At 44.5% G+C, this 25,599-nt stretch overlaps 1 protein-coding gene across 1 annotated transcript in view; it reads right to left on the bottom strand.

The window, feature by feature from the left end:
- caskin1 (CASK interacting protein 1) overlaps positions 1 to 25,599 on the bottom strand; it is a 101,768-nt gene that overhangs the window by 35,467 nt on the left and 40,702 nt on the right. Inside the window, exons 2-3 of the mRNA XM_061222938.1 lie at positions 10,481 to 10,532; positions 113 to 210 (exon numbers count right to left, since the gene is read on the bottom strand). Of these exons, the coding sequence (XP_061078922.1) occupies positions 113 to 210; positions 10,481 to 10,532 (150 nt within the window). The remainder of the gene's footprint in view (positions 1 to 112; positions 211 to 10,480; positions 10,533 to 25,599) is intronic.

Raw genomic sequence — 25,599 nt, 5'->3', positions numbered from 1 at the left:
TGTATTTACCATTACTATACTATACTTTTCCATAGAAAGCCACTGAATGCCAGAGGGTGAATGAAGGTGAATAAGACAGGGTTTGGGGGTGAGCAGAAGGGTGGGAGAGCACCTTTCTGGTCCTTCATGTCCACGGTGGCCTGGGACTCCAGCAGCAGGGAAATGAGCTCCATGTTCCCGTTGAGCGCGGCATGGTGGAGCGCGGCAAACCTGCGACACACAGCAACGCAGAAAAAGAGACAAATTAGGCCTCAAATCATGCAGGCCACTAGGACATCTGTTTTTCAATCCAAGTTGAGGCAAAGGCAGGAGACACCAGTAGATGACATATCCAACCAGGGTATAAGTCCTCTGTTCAACATCAACATCAATGTGACAAAATGTCCACTAACGACATGATAACACAGTGCCAGTCGCCTTCTTTTCTCCTGTGTATGGACCCACTTCTTCTCTGGTCAATAAGCTTTGATGAAACAGTTTCAGCAGCTACATCACACAGTCTGTGAGCATGGTAAAATATCCCGTACGTCAATACTTTACTGTAGGACGTTAGAGACTGTCTTGTCTGGACTCTTTTGTAAATGGTGATGAGGTCACACAGCCCTGATGGCATCATCATCATTACCAAAAGGTGATCTGTCCATCAGAGCCCCTGTGGTAATCTTCACATTCATTACTCGATGCTGCTCCTCTCTGAGCAGCCAAAGCTGGCACTCTTTAACACACTTTCTCAAGTGGAATTAGATAGGCCTGACAATAACCACTGCGAGAGGCCATTCCTAACAATTTGAACATTGGGGCACTGCATACGCACAACGACACTAATATCAACGTTCTCGCTCAAACCCATACATAAAGAATGAATCCTTTGGAGCCCAACAAATAAAAATGGTAAATTGAAAGAGTTTGTACTGAATTGGCGGACGCTGAACACTGTTTTCTTTTAACATTATCTCATGAAAACCTAAACTGAAGAGGTTTCTCTGAGTGGGGAGAGTGATTCTGCGATGGATGGATCTGCCTGCCACGATTATGGGCTCTCTGCTCCTGTACAGCCAATTTTCCTGTGAAATACTAGATTTGCACTTTAGATAATATCCCTGTTGGTCTGCAGGGATGGGTGGAGACTGGAGATGTGACTGGACTGCTAAAGAGAGAGAGGGCATGGGAGAGGGGAGGAGACGAACACACACACACACATACACACACACAAACACACATGCATACACATACATACGCACACAGACACACAGACATACACATCCATGCACACACACACACACGCGCACGCGCATTACGCACGTACATACATACACACACGCACACACACACACACACACACACACACACACACTCTCACATACACAGATTGGAGCACAGCCCACTTTGCGGCTCTGCTGCATTGGCACAGTGAATAATGAGGAACAGACATCCGTTCTGACAGATATCTCTGTGAAGGGGTGAGAGGTGAGGGAGTCTTCAGACGGCTTCCTGGAAAGCTTGCATCATTAGTGTAAATGACAGTTTCTCCTGCGCCCGCCACCCTCCTTCGGTGCCCCACACTGCATCTCTCTCTCTTGTTATTTCACGTCACCTCTCAACCTGTCTGCAGATCTCTCACCAGCTGAACACAGACCATTCTGGGTTGTCCGCATGCTAACAGGAATAGAGCCTGCATTGAACTAGTGCTAACATTTTCTAAAAAACCTTTCACCCTCATGATGGGATGTCAGGCTGAATCTGACCGCAAGGCAAAGGCACAGAATGGAGATACAACCATTCCTCCCCTGTCTGGTATCAGTTTTAGAAAAGCAGAGGGACCAATGAACCTTTGTAGCAGGCAGATGAGTAAACCACAGTCCAGTTCAGCAGAGAGGAGCCTACTACTAACATCCAGATACCGGATGCCTGTTTTTTTTTCCAGTTGTGTGTTCAATGTGATCAGCGCCAATGTGGAAGTAACTGGAACATTGCTATGTAACGTCAACTGGAAACGGCACTCCACTGGGATGTATCAACACATTTTCCATTTCTGTTACTGGAAGCTTGGCCAGTTTCCTGTCGCGTGTGATGTATAGTGTGACTTTCTTTGGACTGTTGGAGAGGTTTCAATACCTTGCCCGAAAGTCCCCCCCCCCCCCCTTTTGAGCCGTGATTCAAACTACGGAAGGGTTTCCAGGAACTGGAGCAGTGTTATTTGACTATCTTTCCGTCCCCCTGTCACCCGCACTGATAGACTGCCCTATAACCCGCTCTGCTGTGAAGTTTTGCTTAGACAACACCCATAACTTTAGGTCTGCGTTTCTCACAATTCTTTCAAAATGCGACTGCTTCTGAAAATTCAATTACCCATGAAATGAAGCAGTCACATTAAGCAGCACTAACAAGACATTTTCAACCAATAAGAAAAACGTATGTGTGCTCCAGAAAAAATACTACCAAAAAACCTGCAGTGCAATTTTGTTCCATCCATCCATCCATCCATCCATTATCTGAACCCGCTTATCCTGAACAGGGTCGCAGGGGGGCTGGAGCCTATCCCAGCATACATTGGGTGAAAGGCAGGAATACACCCTGGACAGGTCACCAGTCCATCGCAGGGCACACACACCATTCACTCATACACTCATACCTATGGGCAATCCAATCAACCGGAGTACCTGGAGGAAACCTACGCAGACATGGGGGGAACATGCAAACTCCGCACAGAGAGGCCCCGGCCGACGTGGATTCGAACCCAGGACCTCCTTGCTGTGAGGCAGCAGTGCTACCCACTGCACCATCCGTGCTGCCTGCAATTTTGTTCCTTCAAGGAAAAACATTGATAAGCAGGGTTCCTGTTTATACTGGCATACTAATGATCTGATTTGCTATTCTCAAGGAAAAGGCAATTGCTGTAGAATAGGGTGAAGGCTCACATGACGGCTCCAAAAAAAGGGAATCATTTGAGAACACTGGTATACGGAGCACGGAAGGAGGCCAGACGATGACTTGAAAGCCTTGCTGTCAGTTGAGATGGACTCTGAGTGCTGGAATACTAAACTACAAACCCTGCCTGACCTGCTTCTACTGTACACACCATTCACTGCTGCCTCTGATCTAATGCGCAGCACACCGAGCCTGGGGTGGGGGAAGGGTGTGTGTGTGCGTGCACGTGGGTGCGTGTGTGCGTGCGCGTGGGTGTGTGTGTGTATATACTACGTGTGTATGCATGTGTGTGTGTCTGTGTGTGTGTCTGTGTGCGAGTGTGCGTGTGTACGTGCGTTTGTGTGCATGTGTGTGTTGGTGCATGTATCTGTGTATGTATGTATATATACAGTATATGCGTGTATGTGTGTCTGTGTGTTTGGATGTGTGTGTGCTTGTGCCTGTGCGTGTACGTGTACGCGCGTGTGTGTGCTTGCGTGTGCCTGTGTGTGTGCGGAGGGGGAAGCCCAGCTCTGTTCCACAGTAGTAAAATCGGAAGGCATGCATTATTAAAATATCTTCCTCACTCCTGCCCCCTCCACCCCCACCCTCTTCCCTCTGTGTGCTTGCCCACTGTCCCCATGGAGTTCTGTGAATTGTGCCAAGGCAGCATCTTCATCCAAATATCTACTGCCTCCAATTCATGCCTGTCACTTTAACCAAGAGCCTGAGTTTTACTTTCATCCTGGAGCCTGACCTACTTTCATTAATAAGTGATCTCCCCTTCAGGCATCTTCCAAGGAGAGTAACTGTTCAGTTATTTATTCATTTCTGATGAGGATCTGGGATCCCTCTCACAATGTTATCTTCTTCATTATACTATGCAGGCCAGGAGGGGTCAGACAGCAAGGTAGTAACTCCCCACCCCCAAACACCCGCATCTAAACCAATGTGAATCCTCGTTGATGAAGAATCAACCTCTCTACGATTGTTCTGGTCAGTGATGTGCCTTGTGGCATGTCCATGGCCCATCATAAGTTATCATCATGGCCACGGCTGGGAAGATGCTATGATGGTTTCCTGTTCCTTTTGCTATTTTCAAAAGAACCAGGTCCTTATAGGTAAGAGACAAATACTTTTTATAGGCATTAATTTATATACCAAAATAGACAGATCGTGCCAGGATTCTGGAATTAATACCCTGACCGCAATATTTGATCAAATACTGAAAAAGCGCAGTCAGAACCTTGGCTTGGCTTTACATCTCATTGTGGCAGTGTCCTCACAATTGAACTGAGGCACTAGAGAATGGAAGGCTAGAGGGTGGCACTGTTTCTGATTCAAAACAATTCAAACCGTGGATTAACACAATGTTTTGGGTGAAAACATACTTACTTTCATCAAATTTGCATGAATGCAGACTCATATCAATCATATGTCACTGACACCCATGCAGATGTGTATTAAACATAACAGTGGGTAATTTAACTATGATATGTGTGACTGCAGATGCCTGGCCAGACTGAAAATATTCAAAACAAAATCACTATTTTATCGCTGTTCTTAAGCTAAACCACACTGCCAGAAGCCAACCTACTCCTTGAGTCAGACAATCTCAATCACGTAGGCCTCCTGGAATACAACCTCATCGTTTCAGCCAGCCGGTCCAAGAGTAGATGGCACATTAACACAGTGGTGAAAACATTACTCAAGCATTCGCTAGATGCTAGTCTATTTTTGCTTTCGAGTCTGCCCAAGAGCCTGGATCGATGTAGCCCTTCTGCAGAGCTTGCGGGAGTCAACTCTGCCCCGCTCTTCAATTACTCAGCCAGACATACTGCGTGTGAGTAACGAGGAGGTGCTGCGAGACGCTGGCTCCCTCCCCAGGTTGCCACGTGCGGCGTGAAGTCTGGTGGATGGCTGCCTTCAGTCTCCCACAGCTCCCGGCCTGTTCCGGCAGGGCATCGCAGGCCCTGTCTCTGGGGATATCAATGGCCTGGCCAAACCACGACGCTCCATCCCCGACCAGAACCCGGAATTCGGGAAGGCCGTTCAGCAGGGGGAACAAACGTCTCTGGCTCCTCGTTTGTAACGGGATCGTCGACTGGACCACTGCCAAAAATATCTTCAGAGAGGACAGGCGGCGCTTGCTCATAGCCACCCTGTTCAATATCAGACGGTGGTGCGGTCAGTAATGCAAGCTCCCAGCACTGCCAGAGTGGTGCACTGCCTCTCACACTACGTCTGCCGCTGCTGAAGAACAACAATACAGCCTTTTAGCAGCAATATCCATTATGGGGAAGCTTCTACAGCAGGCATGCTGTAATACATCAATTCAATATCATAACTTTACAGTCTATTTGCAGCCATATCTGTGATAGTAAGAGTACTAGTCCAGACAGGGGCACAGTCTGGTGTGTGTGAGATACCTGACCTGTATGATACATTTCCAACAAAGGCAGCCCGCTACAGATGATGGACAGCTGCCACTGTATATATGAATCATATCTAAACACTGATTAATTTTTCCCTATGTTTTGAAATGTCAGTTGGTAATTATGCCGGAAAGGCCTGCAGAATGAAATACATTAGCGCTCAAGGGACAAGCTTAATCATCACATTCCTCTTTATAGGTAGGAAAAGGTTAGCAGATGGAAGAGAATGGAGAAGAAAATATTTTGCATCATTAAGTGAAGTTATTATAGAAATCAGGGCATTAGTATTTAATTAATTTGTACCAAGCAGCTTTACAGAGGGCCAAGGCTTCCGGTTCATGTTGTGGGGTTAATGAAGCATCACTTTACCAAGACTGGAATTTACTGTCATTCAAAGATTACTGGGAGTCATGGGATTTGTGTTTTCAACATGCTTGACAGACAACCCTCTGTTGCAGCTCTGTACAGAATATAGCAAATGTACATGTACTGTAGATAAAAAAAAAATCTGCTCCACTGTTTACCAAGAGTGCCTTTTAATGTCATATCTCTCTGTGGAGACAGTCTTTTTAACATCTACTGAAGGAAACATCAATCATCAACTACATTCTGACAGGGGGGAGTAACGTATCAAATATGCATAATGTTTTACATATTAATTGGCTGCATTTCACAAGACCTCATGAGCTGACACCAGCAGTACTGATATTAGAATGGAATCCGAGTGCCAGAGGGTACGCCATTTTGCAGCTGGGATTATTGATTTCCGCCCTCAAAAGCTCAGACACAAACTGAGGGAGAGACAATCTTTTTTGAAGCAGAAGCATGGCTATGAAACTCAAGGTATCATTTTATTTAAACTTCATTTTCTTTATTTGGACCATGACCAATTCATCCACTGAAATGTGTTTTCCATTGTCCTGTCCCAGAGAAGTGCCAGTTCCCTGATTAATACTGCAGTATTTCACAGAATCCTAGCCAGAGATATGCTTGAAATTAGCTGGATCTAGCCTGTGTCTGTGTGTGTGCGTGCGTATACTGTTCCAAACCACATAAACAAACCTCAAGCTAGGAGGCTCTATACTATTTTTCTGTGCAACTGCACAGTGTCAAATGATATTCTCTCCATGTTTGCAGCACAAACACTTCCTTCCAGATAAGAGGTGTGTGCCTGGAGGTTTGAAAATGGCAGGTTTTTATAATCCTGGGCCAGTTGAGGACCCTCACAGTAAACATCTCCACTGCAATTGGCACAGTGGGTTGCTTGGTGGCGTGTGTAGATTGCATATGACCCCGATGACCTTCCTAAGGCTCTCTCAGCTCCATATTCTCCAGAATGATGAGCTACAAACGGATTCGACTGTAGTGCTGGGCCCTGGGGGGCTGATTGAAGCTACTCATCTCTGTTCTCCTTTGTGCTAAAGAGCTGTGCAATTAAAAATGATCTTATAACTAGAACATTAAAAGCCTTTTCTGAAGCCTCCTGTTTGGCTCTTTTCTCAGCTTAGCACTCTCTAACAAAAACACAAAGGAACCCACGCTGTCCTGCATCTCTACAATGGGTCACACACCCTGGGGGATTGCTACCTCCTCGCTATCTGATGACCTTCAAGATGTCGTCCACTGTCCAACAGCTGTAACACTGCATTGATTTTTACTGTCTGCTTTACAGAGGCACCATCGACCTCAACTTTCCATAACCAATTACATTCTCATTGGAGCCAGATAGTAAGCAACCCATTCTTCTCCCACATTGATAACTGTCCTTCCCTCTACAACCCATGCAAATTATTATGTTTTTCCACTACAGAAGCACACAGATGCTACAGAAGTACAGAAACATAAAGCTTTCAGTATACAGAAATATATAGTATATACAGCGAGGTCCATAAGTATTTGGACAGTGGTACAATTTTTGTCTGCTAATAACACCAAAGGCAATCAAAAGCTGAGACATAAGACTAGATACTGAAAGCTTTCTCATACCTGCACTAAGAATGGGATTGAATAAACTGGAATAATAAAAAATGAGAAACAAACTGTCCCAATTACTATAGGTCCCCTTAAATGGGGGGACTATGTATGAAAACGGATGTAATTCATACAGGGATCAACCGATATGGATGTCAATACCCTCAAATTAAAGCTGACAATCCAATGTGCTGGAGTACAGAGCCCAAATAACAAAAAAAATGTACCACTGTCCAAATACTTACGGACCTAACTGTACATACTGACTTGTTACCATATGAAAAATAAACAGCCCAAAGGAAAAATGGTGAGTACAGATATTGTTTAATCATTGTGCATTCCAACAAAAGATTCCTTCCTTATTCTTCGCTCTCCTGTGGAAAATGTGAGTTTCACCGTGTTTATTCAGACCGAGTTTGTCTGTTCATTCCAGCAGCTTCTCTCTCAACCACCAAGAAACCGAGCCAGCCAAGCTGCAGTTATGTTTATTTGCATTTTTCAACATCACAGAGACCATTACCTCCTCTGTTGATGAAACCACGTGCCTTCAGAGAACTCTGGGCACCACTGAGACGCAGATATCCGGGCTATGAGACAAGGGTTCTACACTAGTTTTAATGACAGTGGCAGTGCCAGCTTGCAAGTGGGCTATCCTCACCACATTGATGCTATTTATTCAGCCACTCTGGGAGGTGGAGGCAAGGGGGGTTCTGACTTTTAGAAAATATTACAACAGATTTCCCAGGCACTTCCACATTTACACTGGTACTTGTCTTTTTTTTTATACTGCAGTATAAATGCCCCTCATTGTGAATGATGGCACCACATAATACTGAGCTCACTGAGCAGGCCAGCAGACAAGACCTGAAAAATTATCATATATTGCTGCACGACAGTGATGAATGAAGACAACATTGTCCAGCAAGGCAGAGAAACTAAAAGAAACTAAGGAGTTAAGTATATGTAGACAAATATAGCCCAGTTCAAGCAATTAAAGCCCATTGTGGACAATGTACAGTGCTAGGTGGAGTGTGCGGGCAATAAATGGCCTTTGTTGTCCCGTCACAGCAGCTCAGAGTCACGGCGCGAGGCATCGGTGATGCTATGGTAATTGCACTGTCACCTTGTTCCGCCACAGGCGCGCTGCACAGTGAGGAATGGGTCTGTTTTTCCCCGCGCCTGATTGGCCCTCGTCACTGAGCCGTGGGCCTCGGTGATGTCACAGCTCATCTGCGTCATCGGGGGAGCAGATCTGCATGCTAATAAATGAACCAGCCCAGACACTACCGGATAAACACGGGCTTCCCGTTTCTGTCTGCACACCAGCAAAAAGGCTCCTCTGAACAGGAAAACTGATGAGCAATCCCATTCACCTCTGAATGTCTTTAGGCGGTGGACATACTGCCAGGCTAGCAGTCCTACATTACCCAGAAATCCCAGGAGCACTGCTTCTATTTCTGCTGAAACCAGTCACCTTCATTAAGGCCGTCTTTACAGTGGCTCTGCCGTGAAACACCCAGCCTGAGAATATTTACATACATGATACCTATAATTATATTAATTCATATCATAATATTATTCCAGGCAGCTCAAGCACAGATTTTTCAGTCAGCTATTCTTAATTACAATTCAAAAGTGATAATCACACAGCATGCAGAGAATTCTCGAACCAATACAACAGTGAAAGCCAGTCAGAGGCGCCAGGCACACTGCCTGATTTGACTTAATCGCATCCCCATCTGGCCCTGTTTGCTGTGGATTTCTCTGTCTCCTCATCCACCTGATCCAGGTCCAGCTTCTGTTGCTAAAACAGGACCTGTTATGGTGCTCCACGTCTGATTAGCATGTGGCTGGAGCATCTCCACCGAACCTCACGCTCATTATTTCCCAATGTGTCTATTCTGTCAGCTCCTTGCCCTCTGGAAAGGACATGCGTCACAATTGATCTCGTGAGGTCCTGTGGAAAATGGGCCAGGCTGTTCTCTCTCATCTGTTCTGCAATTTGCCACCCTGAACAATTAATCCGCTCAATAATGTGCTGTGTGACACTGGCCTTCTCCACTGAATGGAGCTTATGATGATCTGCTAAAGGGAGCTACTGGTGTCCTGTAGCTGAAGCCAGCAGAGGAGCAGCTCCGATGCCCAGGGCTGAAGGCCTTCTCAGCCTCCAATGGCCTGTATGTCACAGTATATATATACATGGCTCAGAATGCAACTGCCCTTTATGTAGTATATGTCACGGTCATGGTAATACCTTACACATTCCCTCTTCAGTTCAGTTCAGAAAGAGTTAGCGATTGAAATGAGTTGGAAAACCCACTGGGTTGTGTCTCTTCTGGCCTGTAAAACAGTCACCCTGCATTATCATAAAATACAGCTCAAACACAGCTGAAGCCCCTAATAGTAACCGTTGTTCAGGCAACTCTTCAAATATTTCTTTTATGTTTGTGCGACTTTCCTCATAAGAGAAACTGAGCCATTCGCCACCCCCTCAGTTGCTGCATCAAAGCTGCGCTGATATTAAAATGTCAGGTGACATTAGTGCAAATGTCAGTTAAACGTGCAATGCAGCATCACCCCCTGTTGATCTTGCTAATCAGAGCTTTCAGTGCAGAGATATGTCAGGCCCTGCAAAGCCCTCTCGCAAAACTGCTACCTTGTGTAATAACTCATTTGACAGAGCAGGAAAGTTAATTCCTCAACATTTAATGATGTAGTCGAGATGCTCTCGCTCTGAAAATGTTTAATTTAACATGCCATTCAAATTAATGAGCTGCTGCTCGGTGAGGGACTGAGAGCAGAGAGAGGGCTTTTACTTTCTGTCGCTTGGACATTACATTGCATCCATTTTGCAGATGTAAATTTAGAGTGAACTATAATACAACGAACATGGGTGTATCCGCATGAGTTACCTGTGTACACACCCGCACACTTAGACACAAACGCACATACACACATGTGCATACGCACAGACCCACATATACACACAAGATGCATACACACACACACACAAACATACGCATACATGCACACAGACACCCACACCCACACACAGACGCGCATACAAACACGAACACACGCACGGACCCACATATACACAAACACCAAAAACCAAAAAAGGCAGCCAAATGCACAGGCTACAACACTCTGTACAAGCTGTCACTCACCCATCTGTATCCTGGAAGTTGACGTTCACCCTCTTGGCAGAACCCAGCAGCTCTGGAAGAGACAGAGAAGGAGACATGCTTAAAACTAACTAAAATCAGCAGACCTTTTCAATATTTTAACACTGATTCATATACTTGTGCATCATGGCATGTTATGTTACCACTGTCATTTTTTATCACTTTGCAACATTATTCAAAATTACTCTCTATTATGGAGTCAGGCTGAAGTCAAAACACATTTTCTCTGATGCTGTAGGCTGTGCAGGAGGGAGCATTACTTGGGTGCTGTGGACCAGTGTTTGAACTGCTGCTGCCAGCTGCAGATATGGTCTCATGTGCAGCCGGAGCCAACATGTACAGACCCTTTCCCTGCCTCTCCAAAAGGACAGGCCAAGAACCACCAGACTGGAAAAAATGGGGGGAACCGGAGCCCAGCCTTCTTAATCCCACCGAGAGCCAATGCTACCCACAGTACCGCAGCTACCTCCACCAGCAGCTAACTTCAACAACAACACCGACCACATAGGGCAAACATCCGGGCCTTGTGTGGGTCATGAACACCACAACAGTATCCCTGCAGCTAAAATGTACTGGAGAAACTCATATATGAAATAGTGAGAGATAACAGTCACAGTCTGTTATTGTACGCTCAAAAGAGATCCTCTGGCAGGCTGCTGGGACTGGAATTCTTCAGGAGGTTTCAGGGTCCGATTATTGACCGTGCCTGGCATTAAATCAGTGGCATTTCATCTGAGAACATTCCACAACAAACGAGAGACCAGAGTGTGATTCAAGATGACTCATAAGTCATTTAGGCAACCATTTTAGATAACTTAAGTATGCGGAGGGGACAGGCCTCCAGGCAAAGAAGGGGCACATTTTCCATTTTCGTCTGATCTATAGTCTCTTTCACACTCGTACGTTGACCTTGACATGCTGTCAATTAAACGGCAGATTAGTTTTATGGCCTATACATGCAGGGTCAAACCAGAATCTCTCAACTATGCAGAAGATTATATCTTTACATAAATGTCTCAAGTCATAAAAAGCCTGCACTTCAATGCAACTGAAATCTGTTTTTAGATTAATTCCTGCACTGCGCTCGTTTCGCATGTTGGTGTGAAAAGTGTTATAAACCCTAGGCCTAATTTTTCATTAAGCTTCAAATTAAAAACAATTTTATGTGCCTTGTAGTGAAGGCATCCCTTGGAATTCAACAATATCTCAGTACTCAATAATGCAAAGCACGTTATGTCCACTGGCTACCCTCCTCCTACCAGCTATAAACTCAGTGACCTTTGGCCTCTCTGTATTCCAAGTTTCCCCTGTTGAGTCATTTCCCATCATTGCCTAGTTTCCTTAGCTTCAAATGAAAAACAATGTTATGTGCTTTGTAGTCATGCCATCCCTTGGAATTCAATAATGTCTCAACACTCTATAATGCAAAGCATGTTACTGTCTGTCCACCGGCTACCCTCCTCCGACCAGCTATGAACTCTGTGACCTTTGGCCTCTCTGTGTTCCAGGTTTCCCCTGATGAGTCATTTCCTATCATTGCCTAGTTTCCTAACTTCAGTGTCTGCCTGGATTCAGAGACTGACTCTCAGCCCACTGAACCATCTGCGCAGAGAAGCAGTGTGAATGTGCCATAGAAATCAAAGGAAACAGAGGGAAGGAGTGACGTGGACTGCTGTGCTTTTGGACAGCGACACAGGCTGCACTCGCAAATCTTCAGTTTCGCGTTCTGTCAGTCTGACCCGTATGATTTCTCTCCTCTTTCCTGGGGGACGGAGGAGTGTGTGAATTGAGCATTAGCGGTGCTGGAGTGTTTTAGCTGTGAGCCGGGGACTGCCTGACAGCCCAAAGAAAAGGCCTGTCAAAGGTAAGTGAGAACAGCCCCAGGTGGACAGCAATGCTTCTACAGAGCTAACAGAGCATCCCACTGTGCCCCATAGAGGCCAAGGAGGCTACTGAATAAGTGGGATACTGTGTCCAAAATAGACCGCATCCAAAGAACACAGACAATAGACAACAGGGAGTTCACAGAGAGGGAATTTGTGGATGTTCAGAGCCCTGGCAGTTGTAAGGACCACAGGACCACATTTCCCAGCATTCCACAGTGAACTTCTGCAACGCGTACAGCAATGCAACTACATCTCACCCTGCTCCTGACCCTTGTACAGAGGCCGATTCCCCCACAACGACTAGGCCTCACAGACATGCATAGCTTCCCTCGTGGTAAGTCTAGGCCTATATTAAGTGGAAACTGGTGCACACATTACTGCCTCAGCTAACCACACGGAACTGTACAGCAAACTTCTAACTGCAGCTAACACACTTTCCAGGCATAGCCAGTGTTTAGCTTAGTCTTAACTGAGATTGTGAATGTGTGCTTCTGTTTGTTATCAGTAGAATGCCTTCTGTTAGCTGTATTTTTACGTGAATAGGTTTGGTGTCTTTTGTGTATGTATAGAGTTAAACTATGCAAGTAGCCTCTCTTTCCTCACAGCTGACCCTCTAACACTCCCACCCAGAACTCTAGCTAACTACCCAAGCTAGCTACATTTACCTTTCCTTCAATGGACACGTGCTTACATGCACATGCGCACATGCATACTCACCTACCATACCTTATCTTACCTAACTTCCCTTAGCTCAACCATTTTATGTTCTCTGTCTGTACGTCTGTTTCATACATTTATTTTATTAAACCTGGTATCTGTTTTGGTGTCACATGAACATGAGAGCCAGGTCAAATCAGTCTTTCGAAGAACTTCCAACCTTCAGGTTATCCGAATATATCTGACCATTAATATTCGTAAATTTAACTATTAATTTCCACGTATTTGGTTCAGTAGTCATTTTATGAGACTGATTACTTTTTGCAGTTATACTGCTGCACCACATAATTGGCGCCATACATGAGGATTATTATGACAGAAATGTCTTCAGTATCAGTCCTTGCAATCTACACATAGCTTGTCGGGGCGTATCCCCAATAATTTTTGTGTTTTGTGCCCCATGTGAGGACTGAGATGTATATGTTTCAAATAGTCATCCTCACTATTTCGTAGAGTGTAAAATCCCTACACAGTCAACACGTATAAACTGCAGCAAATGAACCGCAGTACTTTCACTTCATTCTGAAATCTTAATGGACTGTTCTAAGCTAGAAAAAGGCTAATTCAAAGCATCTGCTGCATAATGCTGTCTGTCACAGCAGAGGAAGCTGTGAGCTTTACAAATATAACACAATTGGAATGTATGAGTGAATGTGACCTTCAGACTCCACAGCACTGCAAAAGCCTCCCAGGAGACCATCAATCGAATGTGCCCCGTCTAGCGGCTGACTCGAAGGGCCAAATCAAACCTTCTGAAACATAATAGGATTCAATTCAATTTCATTTGTATTGCACTTTTTACAGACAGCTTTTTACACAGAGATAGGAAATAGGAAAATTTGGAAAGGCTGCGTCTGAATCCCAAAAAAACAGTAAAGAAAAAAACAACCTCCCCATTTGGAAGAAAAAACACTAAAAACAATACTTAATTTATGGTAATAAATGAACTCTGATTCCTCCCGGAGCGTCTTTCCATCTCTGAATCATTCTCTCTCTTGTCCTTGTGTTTTATGAGTGTCACACGCCGTGTGGCACCCCTGAGAGGAAGATGGGGCACTTCCGGGATTTTCACCATTGTTTGCCGCATGGAGAGAGAGCGCCCACACAAAATAAATAATAAGAAATCTATGCTCTTCCCCCTCACGGCTTCCGGGCAAAAATAACAAACTAACACAATAAACTAAAATAACAAAGACAAAAGAAACAAAACTGAGCGACAGCTTTTCAGCTGACCAGCTGCGTTCTCTTTCTAGTTCTCTGCACCACAGAACTTGCACTCCCAGTGAGTGCTCCCGGTCTCGGCCCAGTACCGCAGAGCCGAGCACACCTTTAAGCACCAGGGCTGATAAGTTAAGGGAAACCAAGGTGAGTGTGCTCTCTCCTCCAGCAGGTTTGGCCGAGACAGTCGGGTCCTCGACTGGACCGAAGGTCGCAATGATAAATGCAGAGTCATATTTACACACACTCTTACTGCCAGCACTGGGTCCCACTCCTTGCTCTTCCATCTGTTGGGCATTTAGAGCACTGCTGGGAAGCCTTTCCGAATCAATGATACCATGAGAGACTCACACTGAGTCTGCTAATACTCAACACATGGGCGAACTTGGATCCCAGCTCCCAGATCTGCACCTATCACTTGAGCTATCACACTGTACTGTTTAGTGCAGCAAAACAACTACACAATTAATTATGTTCTAATGCTAGTTTACCCCGTAGTAAAAATAATTAAGTGGTTCTCTCTGAGATATTAAAGCGTCTCCCCCGCAAAAGGACTACCTGGGTTGCCCTTGAGTTACCCCTGGAAGCCAGCTTTCACAGGTCCCTGGAGGAACAAGGCTGTATTTAAGGAGGGAGATATCAGAGTTGGAACAGAGCTTGGAACATGATACTCCCAAAGAGGGGCTCAGAGGGGAGTGGGAATATTTTCATTAGCGGGCCTGCATTCCAGAGGAGCTTCATCCCAGTCACCATTTGAAATATTGACAAGTGGCACTATGAATGACCTCACAGACAGAATGTGTGCCAGGCACTTGTGTACAGATTTATCCGAAGACGACTATTTTGCACAATAGCTGTTGTGGAACTGTGACAAATGGCCATGCATCACACACAGTTGTAGTAGAACTGGTGTCAAAGCGCAGGGGATCAGTACTGTAGGTCTCTAGTAAAGACAAACATGCATATGCATTTTCTATTAGGAGACATTCATAAAAAATTCATCAAACATTTGCAGAGCTTAGTCTGCTCTACTTATTCGGTTTTCTCAGGAAAGCACTGCATTGCTGGTGGCAGTTTCTCTCAATACATAGTTAATATGTTTGCCTCATTTGACCGGCTGCTATTGTGAGGTTTCTTTGATCAGTTGGATCTGATTGGGAACAGGAAGGTAGAAGCACCACTAGGTAGAAAGCCTAACTCCAAAGAGGGAAATTAAATTACTCCATATGCCAAATGAACATGTCTCACAATATGGTATTAATTCAATACAAGTAATTATTTGAATTATGCAAATAAGATTAATACAGTGCAAGAGAGAACCCAGGATCGCTGGCAGATCACATTACTCTCCGCTTAGTCACTGACTAAGCAGCCATATGTGAAATTATCAATCGGCTTCAGCAAGCAGGGCTCACATAATGTGATAGACTGGGAGGAGATGACTAAACCAGTGACATCAAGACAGGAAAGAGACTCCACACTATAAGGTGAAGCAGAAAATGAAATGATACACACATCTTACCACAGAATGGGTTTATAATGCATTATGTACAGTACTTCCTACATGATAAAAGGCCTACCAGATATAATCTCCTAAGTACAGTGAGAGACAAACCTGGAAATGGAGAATGTTCTGGAGAACATTTAGTCAGAGACTAAACTTGCACGAGAAGGAAACCCCACTATTTAAGAAACCGTGTAAATCATTTACTTTGAAATGAAATAACTATAACATTTGACATAGCACCTATCCTCATTCATGCCCCGTATCTAGTGTGCCTGACTTGCAGCAGGGTCAGGGCAGGGGGCAGAGTATCAGGCCTCTTCTAAGGTTTAGTGAAGGTAGATAGCGAGGAGGGAAGGTGCAGAAAGCTAATGCAAGCACGGAGCAGGTAAAATGCATCAGACTACTATTGGGAAAACTTTGTATAGACCATTTTATTCAACCATTGAAAGACCACTCCACAACAAGTAGCTGCTCTTATGACTGCCTGGCATCCTTTGCAGAAATGTATGATATGGGGAAAAACAAAATGCTTCTCACTAACACTGCTTCCAGTCAGCCCATTATATCTTGTCGAGGGTCACAGGGGACAGCAGTAGGTCAGAACGAACACATCCTCTACCTCAGCGCTCTTCGCATCAGACACCGCAGCGTGTCGACAGTCCTCACCTCTCCACTGCTCGGTGGCGAGGTGCAGTGCGCTCTCATGCTGCGGGGCCCCTGCTCCCTCCCGCCGCCCTAATCACCTCCAGAAAAGCCACCTCCTCCCGGAGCAACCGACACCTCGGCGCTGAGATCCGCCCTCGGCCAGCAGAGGGAGCTTCTTAAGAGAGGAGAGGTGAGGAGAATTGAGCGGCGGCTACAATAAGCGGGGCCTCTGGCTGGCGAGCCGATAAGACGGACGCGCGGACGCGGGGTCTGAGCTAATCCACCGTGCAATGGCCTGCAGTCGGGATATCAGCAGGTTTCCTAAACAGGCTTTACACTCCCTGTTCAGGCCCGTGACTATGAGTCACCCGGCTAGCCCTGACCGGGCTCGGCGTTTACCGCTACACAGGTGACATGGAAGGCCATGTGGAGGGCAGCGACAGCGTGAGGGATGTCCGTCGCTGTGAAGCATCAGCATGTCACCATATACAGACGGATATTAGCTCCAGCACGTAGGGGAGGGGAGCAGGACAGAGGGTAAACCTGAAGGTCAGGGAAGCCCTGGGGTCTCGTATACACATCTGGGAAAATGTCCCATAATTACCTAAAGCTTGCGTGCTGAATGTATCCGGCATGCATGCAGCTATGCGGAGTATACACAACGCATGTCCACAAACACACGCATATACACGCATAGGCACACACACACAAACACACACATAAGCACGCGAATACAAAATTACGTACATTGTACTACCCACTCGATCATATGTAGCGGAATTCATTCATGATACTTTTTTCACATTCATGGGAAAGGCTATGCGAAATTGTGATGTAGGACCTAATTGTTTCAGACTGCTTTTGAAACCAGACTGCACAGATGGCTGACCACAGTATGTGTAAAGTAGTCTTCCAGCCATATACCAATGTAGGATCTGGCAGAAGAAATTTGCTGGTGAAACAGCAATGGTGGAGGATTAATGGGCTCTGTCCTTTGTACTCACTTTAAACATTAGAGAAGTGATTAAAGAAACAACAGTAGAGCTGACATATACAAGACTTTCACTGCATTTAAATAAGCCTCCAATTAAACTTAAAATGTAATTTCAGAACATATGCAGCTCAAAGCTAACTGGAGGCTTTCCACACATATAGACATTAATGCAGAGAAACGTTACCTCTATTGTATCAGACATTAGTGATGTGCCTACTAATTGCCCTTTTATGAGTGAACAGGCTTATGATTAAATTGGTTTTTAATAACGCATGAATAAAGAACATTCAAATGGTCAGTTAGTTCATTTCTATCCTCAGTCTAACAGAATCTAGTATGATGCTATAAAGCATGAATACTTAACATAACATAACATAATATAAGGTAATGGCGAGAACAGGCCATTCAGCCCAGCAATGCTCGACTTATCGGCCTATGTGTAATTCACGGGAGTCCATGATGCACAGAGGAAACACCTCTCCACAGAAATCACATGCAGAGTATATACGCCATCCACATGAGTACTGCTATTCCAAAAACACCTCCCCACCCAACCACACACACACACTTGGCCTTATCTAAACGTCAGTCCTCAATCTGGGAGTACAGGGAGTAAACTGAAGCAGCATTCTGCAGAGACGCCAGGTGCTGCTGATCACACATGAGTGTGACATCCAACCCAACTGCAGTTCTTGTCATTTGCTAGACAACATCAATGCACTGCCGCAGGTGGTTCTGCTCCGCTGATATAGCGGGCCTTGAGCTGGGGAGAGATAAAGCTGCAATCCAGACTCATAAACGTGAAACAGAGCAGACTCACATCTGCCCATATTACTCCTGCGCACAGCCAGACCCAGTGGCTGCACATGCCTGGTATGCACCTACCAAGTGCATGCTGGGTACTGTGAGAGTTGTCTAACTCCATGAGAACAGCGCATAAGCAATCCAGGCAGTTGACAGTACTTGCGCTCTTATATACTTGCCACAACTCTATGTGTTCATGGAGCTTTCATTTGAAGGTGGCTTCTTTACCCCATTATATGCAAAAAATTACAAAGGATCCATTCCTGGTTTAAGACATGTATCCTGAACTTCAACTTCAACAGTCAACCATTTCTCCCCTATAAGCATCGCCTGCAAATTGGACGGCTCATGGAATAACAGGTCAAATGATTTTTTTCAAGAGAATCACAATACTTTTGCATAGACGTTATTTAATCTCTAAAATAAATATTTTAATGGCATCACATTTGGCAGCCAATAACCAATGAATTATAAATATCACAGTCCTCTGCCATTAAAAACACTCCAACTCCTCTAATTCAGTGGAATGGCCCTTCACATTTCATAGGTGTAAGGTTGAGATGACAGAATTGCATTCAGTGCGACTCAGGATGCACATCCATTCAGAGTCAGTGTGTATCTCAGTTGAGAATCAGTCCATCCTATTGCATTAAAATTACATACGTTTCTCAAGTCGGGATGGGCCCCAATCGCTCTGGTGGCACAGGGCACACACTCAATAATAATAATACACTGTATTTATACAGCACCTTTCCACAGCACAAAGTTAAAAGGGGTAAAAACAGCAAGTACAGAAACATAGGGAAGTAATAGAGAAGTACAGAATAATCACAAACAAACACACTTACAGGCAATAATGGAGCAAAGGGTAACTAATACAGTACTGAAGAGGTGGGTCTTAGGTAGGGATTTAAATATTTCTACCTTCCCTCTCTTCCCTGAAGTCTATTGGAAGAGAGTTCTGCAGGGTGGGAGCAGCTTCAGAGAAAGCTCTGTCACCAAATTTACATAGACAGGTCTTGGGGATGGTGAGTAGGGTGCCAGTATTAGAGGAGGAGAGGGTGCGAGGGGAAGTGTACATAGTCAACAGGTGAGTGAGGTCGGAAGGGGACAGGTCATTGAGAACTTGTAGGGAAGCAACAGAATTTTGTAATTGATATATACCTTGATGGGATCCAGTTTAGGTTTTTTTAAAGTGAGTGTATGTGTTTCCAGGATCTCGTGTGAGTCAGCATTCTGGCATCAGTCTTGGACATGTTGAAGTTTGGCCAGTAGGGTGTTAGAGATGCCATAGAATAGTGAATTACACAAGTCAAGCTGGGAGGTAACGAAAGCATAAGGTATGCAATCAGCAGTGCTGGTGGATAGTGAAGTATCCGCCAAGAAGGAGCAATATTAGGTATGACACCTAGATTATGAGCTGCCTTAGAGGCTTGAACAGTGAAATCGTCTATTGTGAAGTGGCTGAGTTTGGATAGCTGGGAATGAGTTGCAATGAATAGAAGTTCTGTTTCATAATTTTTTAACTGTAGGAAGTTGGAGGTCAAGTCTTGGAGGCAAGTGAGCAGTGATGGAGGAGGGAGATTAGAAGTAGTGTAGTGTAGAGCTCATACAAATCTGTGTTTCGTCTGCAAAACAGTGAAACCAAGAACACAACTTCTAATAATCTCACCAAGAGGTAGAATATAAATGAGGCGAAGTGGCGGTCCTAGTACAGAGCCCTGGGGTACACCTTGGGTGAGAGTTTAAAGACATTCACCGGGGAAGATTCTGTGCTGTTCTTCATGTAGAAGGCAGACTGGACTATTTGTCTACATGTGGTTTTGTAATTGAGAAGCCACTACACATTCCAGTACTTTAGCTTGAATGGTACATTTGAAATTGGTCTGCAATTTGGCAATGAGTCTGGATCCAGTACTATTGCTTAGGTGCTCAAGACAGCGTCCAAGTGCAAAAAAGTGAGCAGCTGGACTCTGACATTCAATTTCCTGTGTTGTGAATGCTACCAGTATCTGTCTCTTTATTTGTGCTGTCGTCACTCGTTGAGTAAGCACTCACAAGGCAGTTAAGGGGGAGAACAGTGGAGTAGATGAGAGGACTGTCATTTTGGGTAATTTGTAGACAGGGATGGAGCTGCCTGTCCGTGTTGGCTCAAGAATTATTCACAATAATTACCATTATTCAGACTTTTCCGGAAAAGTTGATTGCAGACACCCCATGCAGTGAGCACATTTGTTCGTCTCTCTCCCCTCAGACCTCCTTTCACTCGAGCACATGTCCCTGCGGGCATCTGTGACTGCGCAGACACGAAAACTTCACCGGAGAAATGATCACTTCACTAAGAATCCCACCCAAAACCCTCCTGGCAGTCAAATGTGGGGCTGCGAGATAATGACAGTAATGAGCGCAGAACTGGCGAGTGACAATGGAGAAAGCAGTCACTGGTGACTTCTCACAATGGATGTCTGCATGGAGGCCAGGCAGTAAAACACGGGCACTGCTGGCCTGGCCCCTGCCTCTTCAGCCCCCGTGGCCTGGCTACAGATAGCACCCCCCACCCATTGGGTCAGGCCTTTGCTTTTTTCCACAACAACCCGTTCCACAATTTCACTTGTGCGCTTTCAAATCTCCTCACTTGATTACACCCTGTAGGACATCTGGACGACTTCCCCATTTCCTACGCGCCTCTCGGCCGTTTGCTCTTATCTTGCCGGGAAAAAGCAATAAGCTTGCAAATAACAGGCCTGAAATCCAGGTAACAGCGCATCAGTTTTTATCTAATGTAATAATGGCTCCACTTCAATGAAGAGAGCGGAAAAAGAGCTGTCATGCTCTCATATAGGCCACTTAACACTGCAATAAAAAAGCCAGTTTGTTTCAGCTTTGTAAAAATAACATTGCGCACAGAGCTGTCATCATTATACGGTACTGTATGTCATCAGCCCATATATTACAAACAATAACACAGACTGCAAATTTCATATAAGGTCAGCTGCTAAACATGCAACAGGCAAAAAAGACTGACTGCGACTGGATTGGCCATTTACTTCTACCGCAGATAAGTTAAGTTAAGGCCACATAGTCCAAAGTCACTGTGGGGTAGAAAGCAAGACACACTTCCTCTTGACTGTTGGGTAGAATATAAAATGGCCACTACTTTCTGTTGCCTGCTAGCAAAGAGTTGTAACTAGTAAACAGTGGTTTCCTGGAGGTGTTTCATAATCATATGCAAATCCAAGGCTTTATGTTGGAACACACAGTCAGTTGTGTCTGCTGACACATAATTTAGCAGTAGCAAGAGGTGATACTGTATATAGCACACTATCTTTCTTCAGAGCTATGCTTCATACAGTTAATTAGAATTCTACTTAATATAGTCCCTGACCCTCCAAAATGTATTCTGTATTCTGAACACAGCTCATACTTTTGTACAAATGGAATGAGTAGCCTATTTAGTTTATGGAATAAAAAATGCAGCTTACTAAAAAGACATTAGAATAGCCCACCCAGCCTTAAGCAATTCGTCTTTCTAACTGACAGAGGGGTGCACTTCATATTTCAAGCCAAAGTTTCAGAGTACTGTGTACGTGCAGAGAATTTTATATACTTAAATCCCTCTTCCCTTCTCCCTCTGTCTCTTTGTTCTGACATTCACCTCAAGGTAGATCACACCCCATATTATCAATTTACTACCATGCACATCCGCACAGGAGGAGTTCACCTTCTGATAACCCAAAGTGCTTTGTAGACACACTTTAGTACGCGCTTTTTATTTTTGCATCTTAAATTTGAACTATATTCGCATGTGTCACAAATGGTATTTGGAGGAAAGCAGTGAGGATAATGGTGTCTCCAGGTTTGCACACTGTGGTTCATGAATAATTCAGCAACAGCCTAGCCAGCACCGCTTGTAATCTGTCACTTTGTGAGCATATCCCCAGATTCTGTAAACCAGGGCAGGAGGTGGAAGTGGGGACAGTTGCTAGGCAACAAGCATTGTCCCACTCTTCCTACACATACACATATGCACACGTGCATGCACCCACCAATTAGCATGAAGCACTTGCTTTTGGGAGACAAGTCTGCTGCAAATTCAAATTCCTTCTCCCTACTATTTCAATCAGTCTTGTTTCCTTTTTTTATGAAAGAACACACACACACACATACACAAACACACAGACACAAGCACACACAGAAACACGACAATGTAGTGATTCACAAATTCATGCACAACTACTATATGCAGTTATGTATTCACACATACACACACTGTCTGAGAAAATGTGACCTATAGGGGTACAATGCCTTGTCACTGGTACAATGGTATACCCTTTACCCTTTTAGACTAGTATTGTAAGGTACAAATATGACCCAGTGAGGGAACATTTACAAAAATGGACCCCTACTGTACCCCTTTTTCTGACAGGGCAGACAGTAATTGACCTGAAAAAAGATACTTGACTAAACCAAAACATAGGCAAAACCATACAGGACACACATATTGACGGCACTGCAGTTCAGTGTGAGAAAATATTATGTATTGCACTTTTCTACCTATAGATGTGTTTTTGAACTTACTTAATTACTTAAGCTCCGTGACTGGTCTAACCAATGTCAAAATGATTGGTGGTGTGTGTCTCAATTGATCATGTGTTGGCCTGTTACGATTGCATTAAGTCTCTTTTGTTAGCCTGTTATAGTACAGTCTGTCCCTTGTGTTGACATGTTAGCTTGTCATAGTAGGCTACAGTGGGTTTCTGAGTCTCTCATGGTGGCCCGTCACAATTCAGTTAGTCTTTATGTCTCATATGTTCAGAGCCTATTTTCAGAGATTTCCCAGTCTTGGCTCTGAGAACTGACATCAGATGAAACTGCAGTATTTTCCAGCATGAGTGTATGAGCCCATCACTCTAAGCCTCTTCCCAGATGCTCATCTCTTTAAAACTCCTCCCCTGTGTGGACCCCCTCAAATCTGCAAGAGGCAGTGTCTCTGAAAGCACCCCCATGGAGGGAGGACAGTTCTGACAGTGTCACAGATGTGTGCTTGTAAGGGTGTTTCATAACACAGTTTGGAAACGCCTCAGTCTGTTCGGCCATGGATGACCGGCTCTCTTTACAGCCCATAGCAGCGAGACTGAGACGCACAGAGACTGCATTGTTCTCTTTGCCCAAGAAAGTCAGAGCCATCAAAAAAAAAAACTGCCAATTTGAATGAATTCATTTACTAAAAATATGGCTGACCGTTTCAAAATGGACACATTACCACAGCTTCCTCTCCTGATTCTCCAATGCGCTTGTGGAGTGAACACCAGCTTGTGAATCTGAAGTAATGCACAGTTGTCGTGATTCAATCCCTACAGCGCTCACTGGGAAAACATTCAATCCAACGGCATTACAGCTGCTAAGCCTTCAGAGTTTCCACACGCCAAGATATGCAATCTGATGACACTAAGCGCCTTCCTGAAGGCACACAAATAGAGAACAGCAGCTATTTACAGCTATTTATTCCAGGTCATTTTAAAAAACAGTGAAGAAATATGGCAATTGAAAAACAACCACTTTATGAAAAGAAATAATTTGTGGCCCAGATTCCTGTCTCCAGCACAATTCCCAATGCACCCTCCCACTGCAGCCCTGAGGTGAAATACACTGGATGCCCTGGAGGGGAGAGGAGCAGAGAGGGGCTGTGTCAGAGGGCAGGAGGGAGGAGGTGGTGTATCACCGCCACTTTGGCACACAAACTGTTCCTCCTTCCTGTTCAGCTGGCCCAGTAATCCTCTCCTCCTGCCCTCCCACACTCAAACTGCCAGAGAGACTTCTCACACAACCGTCCATCTTCCCAAGGCTGAGGGGTCAGTGGGAAGGGGGACGTGTCTACTCTGGGAATGCTGGTATCGGCGCAAGCATCATGCGCCGTGTGCCACTTTCTCTCTGATAGGCCATACTCACAGGACAAGGCTATGTGGCTAACATGTTATGCCAGCTCAAAATCCCACTCCCTTACTCAGTATCACACTTGTGTAACCATGGTCCAACCCCAAGTTGCCCTCCCCTAGACAGGTCAGGAGATATGAAGTCAATAATAGAGGCTCCTAGGAGATCAAAAGGTGGCATGAATCCACTGCTTAGTGGCAGCTAGCAGACTGAAAAACAGCTGTGATTTACACTGCCCTTAAAGACAGCGGACAGTAAATGCTCCTATGTGTTGCAGCATGTGAGTAGGACTCAATTTTACTGGAGCGCAGATCAACAGAAATCCTCCGGAAACAATGACCCCCACCCCAAACTACATTAACCAAAAGGATTCAAGCTATATACGCTATATACTGTCCTTTAAGGATAGCCATCAGCAGTAATTTCACTATTAGAATATTTTCTTTCTTTAAATATTTGAATAACCGAATGAGGGAAATAAAATATGACTAAGACTGGGCATATCGTCACTTCTGTAAAATAAAGGACACAAATGAATGCTAATTAAAACATTAATTCTAAACTGAAACTAAAATGTGTCACTCAAGTAATTCTAATCTTTCTTGTTTAAAAAAAAAAGAGGCTTATTCTCATTCTCAGGGGAGAGTTCCACATGGGTTTTAACATGGACAATATGTGGAACACATGTGCTTTGCAATTGGGAAACATGCGGCTTTGGTATAACGGGTGAAGTTCATATAAACCCCTATGTGAAACCCATGTAATTACATGTGAAAGGCACCTAGTGATTGGCTGAGAGACATGCAAGGAGACAAGGAAACTATATACTATATTTTCTGTAAGGGGCAATCCCTTGTTAAATCTCATACAATATGCAGGACCAATCTTTGAAAAATCAAGGCAAGTCTGCAGCTTGCACAATTTAAATGCATAACTTACTATATCCATGGAAGCACGAGATTCCACAATATAGCAAACAGGTGGAAACAATATGTGTTACTGTAGTAAATCGCGGATGTTTTGTTTTAAATGATAACAACATGAACTTTTTTAACGTTAATCCAGCGACAAAGAAGCAGAGCTGGTTGTGAAAGAAACATATCTGGACTAAAGGTGGTCATAAAACTAATAACGAGTAATACTACGTGCCAGCTAGCTAGCTAACAAACTAGATCTAACATTGAAGAGATTAGCTAGTTGATTAGCAAGCAAATGTTTTGTTGTGTTGCTTCTTATTACTGAGGAAGCTAACGTATTTTCTGAACTAGATCACCGCAAAACTGTGAACATAATGAATCACATTCTAATATGTAACGTTACGTCATGTAACATTATTAAATATTACATTACTAAGCACATGATTCTGTCCAGCATCCTACTTCACTGGGATGTCTTT

Source organism: Conger conger, chromosome 2 (genome assembly GCF_963514075.1).
Source record: "Conger conger chromosome 2, fConCon1.1, whole genome shotgun sequence".
In the NCBI taxonomy this organism is placed as follows: Eukaryota; Metazoa; Chordata; class Actinopteri; order Anguilliformes; family Congridae; genus Conger; species Conger conger.
This window is presented reverse-complemented; position numbering and strand designations above follow the sequence as displayed.